This window comes from Gekko japonicus, unplaced genomic scaffold (assembly GCF_001447785.1).
Source record: "Gekko japonicus isolate JY-2015 unplaced genomic scaffold, Gekko_japonicus_V1.1 scaffold784, whole genome shotgun sequence".
Classification (NCBI taxonomy): domain Eukaryota; kingdom Metazoa; phylum Chordata; class Lepidosauria; order Squamata; family Gekkonidae; genus Gekko; species Gekko japonicus.
In genome coordinates this window covers 417,573-420,146 of record NW_015164207.1, presented here as the reverse complement: position 1 = coordinate 420,146, position 2,574 = coordinate 417,573, and the positions used below count along the sequence as shown (strand labels likewise).

The window sequence follows — 2,574 nt, the reverse complement described above, 5'->3', positions numbered from 1 at the left end:
GGGGGGGGGTCTCAGTTGGCCAACTTCAGAGAGCTTAACAAGAGCAGCTCTCTCTCACGCCCTGGGTCAGAGAGGAGGGTCAGCAGGCTTGGAGGTGCCGAGGAGGCGTCAAAGGGGGTTGCTGCTCTGCCCCAACCCCCCCCCCCCAAGGCCTGTGCCCAGACTCGCGCTTGGGGCCAACGTTTTTCCTCCGCCTTAGGGGAGCCTCGCTTCTGGGCACCAGTTTGGCATAGTGGTTAAGTGCGCAGAGGACTGTAATCTGGGAGAACCGGATTTGATTCCCCCACTCATCCACTTGCCCACCTGGCTGGATGACCTTGGACAAGACGTTGTTCTGACGAGAGCTGTCCTTGAAAAAGAGCAGTTTCTCTCAGCTCTCTCAGCCCCACCTGCCTCACAGGGTGCCTGTTGTGGGAAGGGGAAGGAGATGGTCAGCCGTTCTGAGACTCCCTTGGGGGTAGTGAAGGGCCATGGGGCATAGATCCAGTCTCTTCTTCTTCTGCTGCTCCCTCCTGAATCTGCTCTCTCCCCCTAGCTGAACACTGCCAAGCGGAAACTGGAGGCTGGCGGGCAGGAGGCAGCGGAGGGCGTCAGCCGCAGCTGGTTCCAGACCAAGGAGGAGAGGAAGAAGGAGAAGCGTAAGACCCCTTCTGGCGGGGGGTGGGGGGGGCGTTCCTGAGGCTTCCCCGCCCCTCACCCCCTCCTTGCTTCTCCCCCGCAGTGTCCAAGGCCCTGGAGGAGTTTGACCTGGCCTTGCGTGGCAAGAGGAAGAGGGAGAAGTTCATGAAGGAGAGGCACAAGAAGGCCCAGATGACGGTGAGCCACGGACGGTGGAGGGGCGGTGGCAGGGGGGAGAGCACCAGTTTCCCCAGGAGAGGTTGGCAGGCCATGCTTAGCCAGGTGCTGTTTCCTTCCCAGCCTGAGGAACGGTCCCAGTTTGAGATCTTGAAGGCCCAGATGTATGCTGAACGCCTGGCAAAGAGGAGCCGCCGACCCGCCCGAGCCCGGGCCATGCCGGAAGATGCTCCGCCGGCAGGTGGGAAATTTGGGGGGCGGCGGCAGCAGCAGCAGCATTCAGCCCGTGGGGGGGACGGGGGACCCTGTTCTCTGCTGGGGGTGCCGGGGCTTAGCCCAGCCTCTGCCTGACTCCTCCGTTTCCCGCAGGCCGGGGAAAGCCGAAGAAGAAAGTGTCTGTGTTCGATGAGGAGCTCACCAATACCAGCAAGAAGGCCCTGAAGCAGTATCGGGCCGGGTGAATATAGAGCGAGGGGAGGGGGAGGGGGCTGCCCACCTCTCGTGTCCTGGTGCCCTGTTGTCCGTGGGCCCCGGATCCTGCCAAGAGGAAGGCTTGTCTGACGGGGTGGGGGCATGATGCAGAGCCTGCTGTGCCTTCTCCCCGTGGGCTCCCCTCCTGCGTCACCCTTCCTTGGAGGCTCTCTGCAGAGGGAGACACTGACCGCTGCCTTGCCTCTAGGCCCTCCTTTGAAGACCGCAAGCGCTTGGGCCTCGCCTCGAGGAGGAAAGGGGGCAACTTCAAATCCAAGGCCAGGTGAGGCTCTTGCTTTCCACTGGCCTCCCCCCCCCATTCCCCCTCACACGCCTGACGTGCTGCGCCCTCGTGTCTTTGTGTGCAGGTACAGGCGGAAGTGAGAAGAGGAACTCCCCCCCGGCTTGCCCGTGCCGCCCTCTGCAAGGTAGTGGGAGGCAGCAGCTGCAGCCAGGGACGAAGAGGCTGACTCCCCCCGGCTTCCCTCCTTGCAGGGCCTGCTCAGCCGGACTCTGCGCACTCTGCCCTCTTGGTGGAGCTCTTCTTCATGAGCACCTTTTTAGTAAAAATGTCTTCTAATTCTGTCTCAGACGTGATGTGTTGTCCACGTGGGCAGCTAAGGGGGTCGGGGCACCTTCCCTGGGATACACAAATGTGTGCCTGCCTGCGCCCGTGCCAAATCGGAAATGCACAGTCAAGAGTCCAACAAGGTAGATGAATATCTGTTTAATGCATTGAGACAGGGAATACAGGGGGCTTGAGTGCCTTTGCACCTCAGCCATTCCGAGGCTGCCTCCTGCCATAACCAGGAAGGGGGCAGAAGGTCTTATACCCCAAATGACATCACACATTATTCACACATTAAAGAATCTCTAATTGGTACCAAGCATCCTAATTCCTTCTACAGAGGCTTCTTATACACAGAGATGCAAATAGAAAATATATGTTCTGCTATAAGTTTCTCTAATCAAAAGATTCTAGGTTACATACCAGAATCTGGATCTATTATGATTAAACGTTTGAAGGCACAGTGACAGCTGTCAATATACATCAAGGAGAGACTGTCAGAAATCACATTATTTTCCCCTTGTCCTACACCTGTGGAGAAAGGCTGAAGCGTCTGGTACCTTTCCGTTTAGAAAAGAGATTACTTTGGGGGGGGGGGTTTATAGAGGTTTACAATATCACTAGGAGTAAGGCCCGTTGTGGGAAGACATACAACGAGCTCTAGAAAGAGGCTTCAGGTAAGTGTCCCAGCTGTGCCTGGTGGGGTGGTGGAGGGAAGGGGAAAATAGAGGGAGGTGAGC

The 2,574-nt window shown here is 57.9% G+C and overlaps 1 protein-coding gene across 1 annotated transcript in view; it reads left to right on the top strand.

Annotated features, from left to right (window-relative positions):
• The window catches only part of DDX27 (DEAD-box helicase 27), a 12,728-nt gene extending 10,659 nt beyond the window's left edge, over positions 1 to 2,069 (top strand). The window contains exons 11-16 of the mRNA XM_015408419.1: positions 536 to 638; positions 722 to 816; positions 919 to 1,036; positions 1,165 to 1,252; positions 1,475 to 1,549; positions 1,635 to 2,069. Of these exons, the coding sequence (XP_015263905.1) occupies positions 536 to 638; positions 722 to 816; positions 919 to 1,036; positions 1,165 to 1,252; positions 1,475 to 1,549; positions 1,635 to 1,650 (495 nt within the window). The 3' untranslated portion in view covers positions 1,651 to 2,069. The remainder of the gene's footprint in view (positions 1 to 535; positions 639 to 721; positions 817 to 918; positions 1,037 to 1,164; positions 1,253 to 1,474; positions 1,550 to 1,634) is intronic.
• The last annotated feature ends 505 nt before the right edge of the window (positions 2,070 to 2,574 follow it).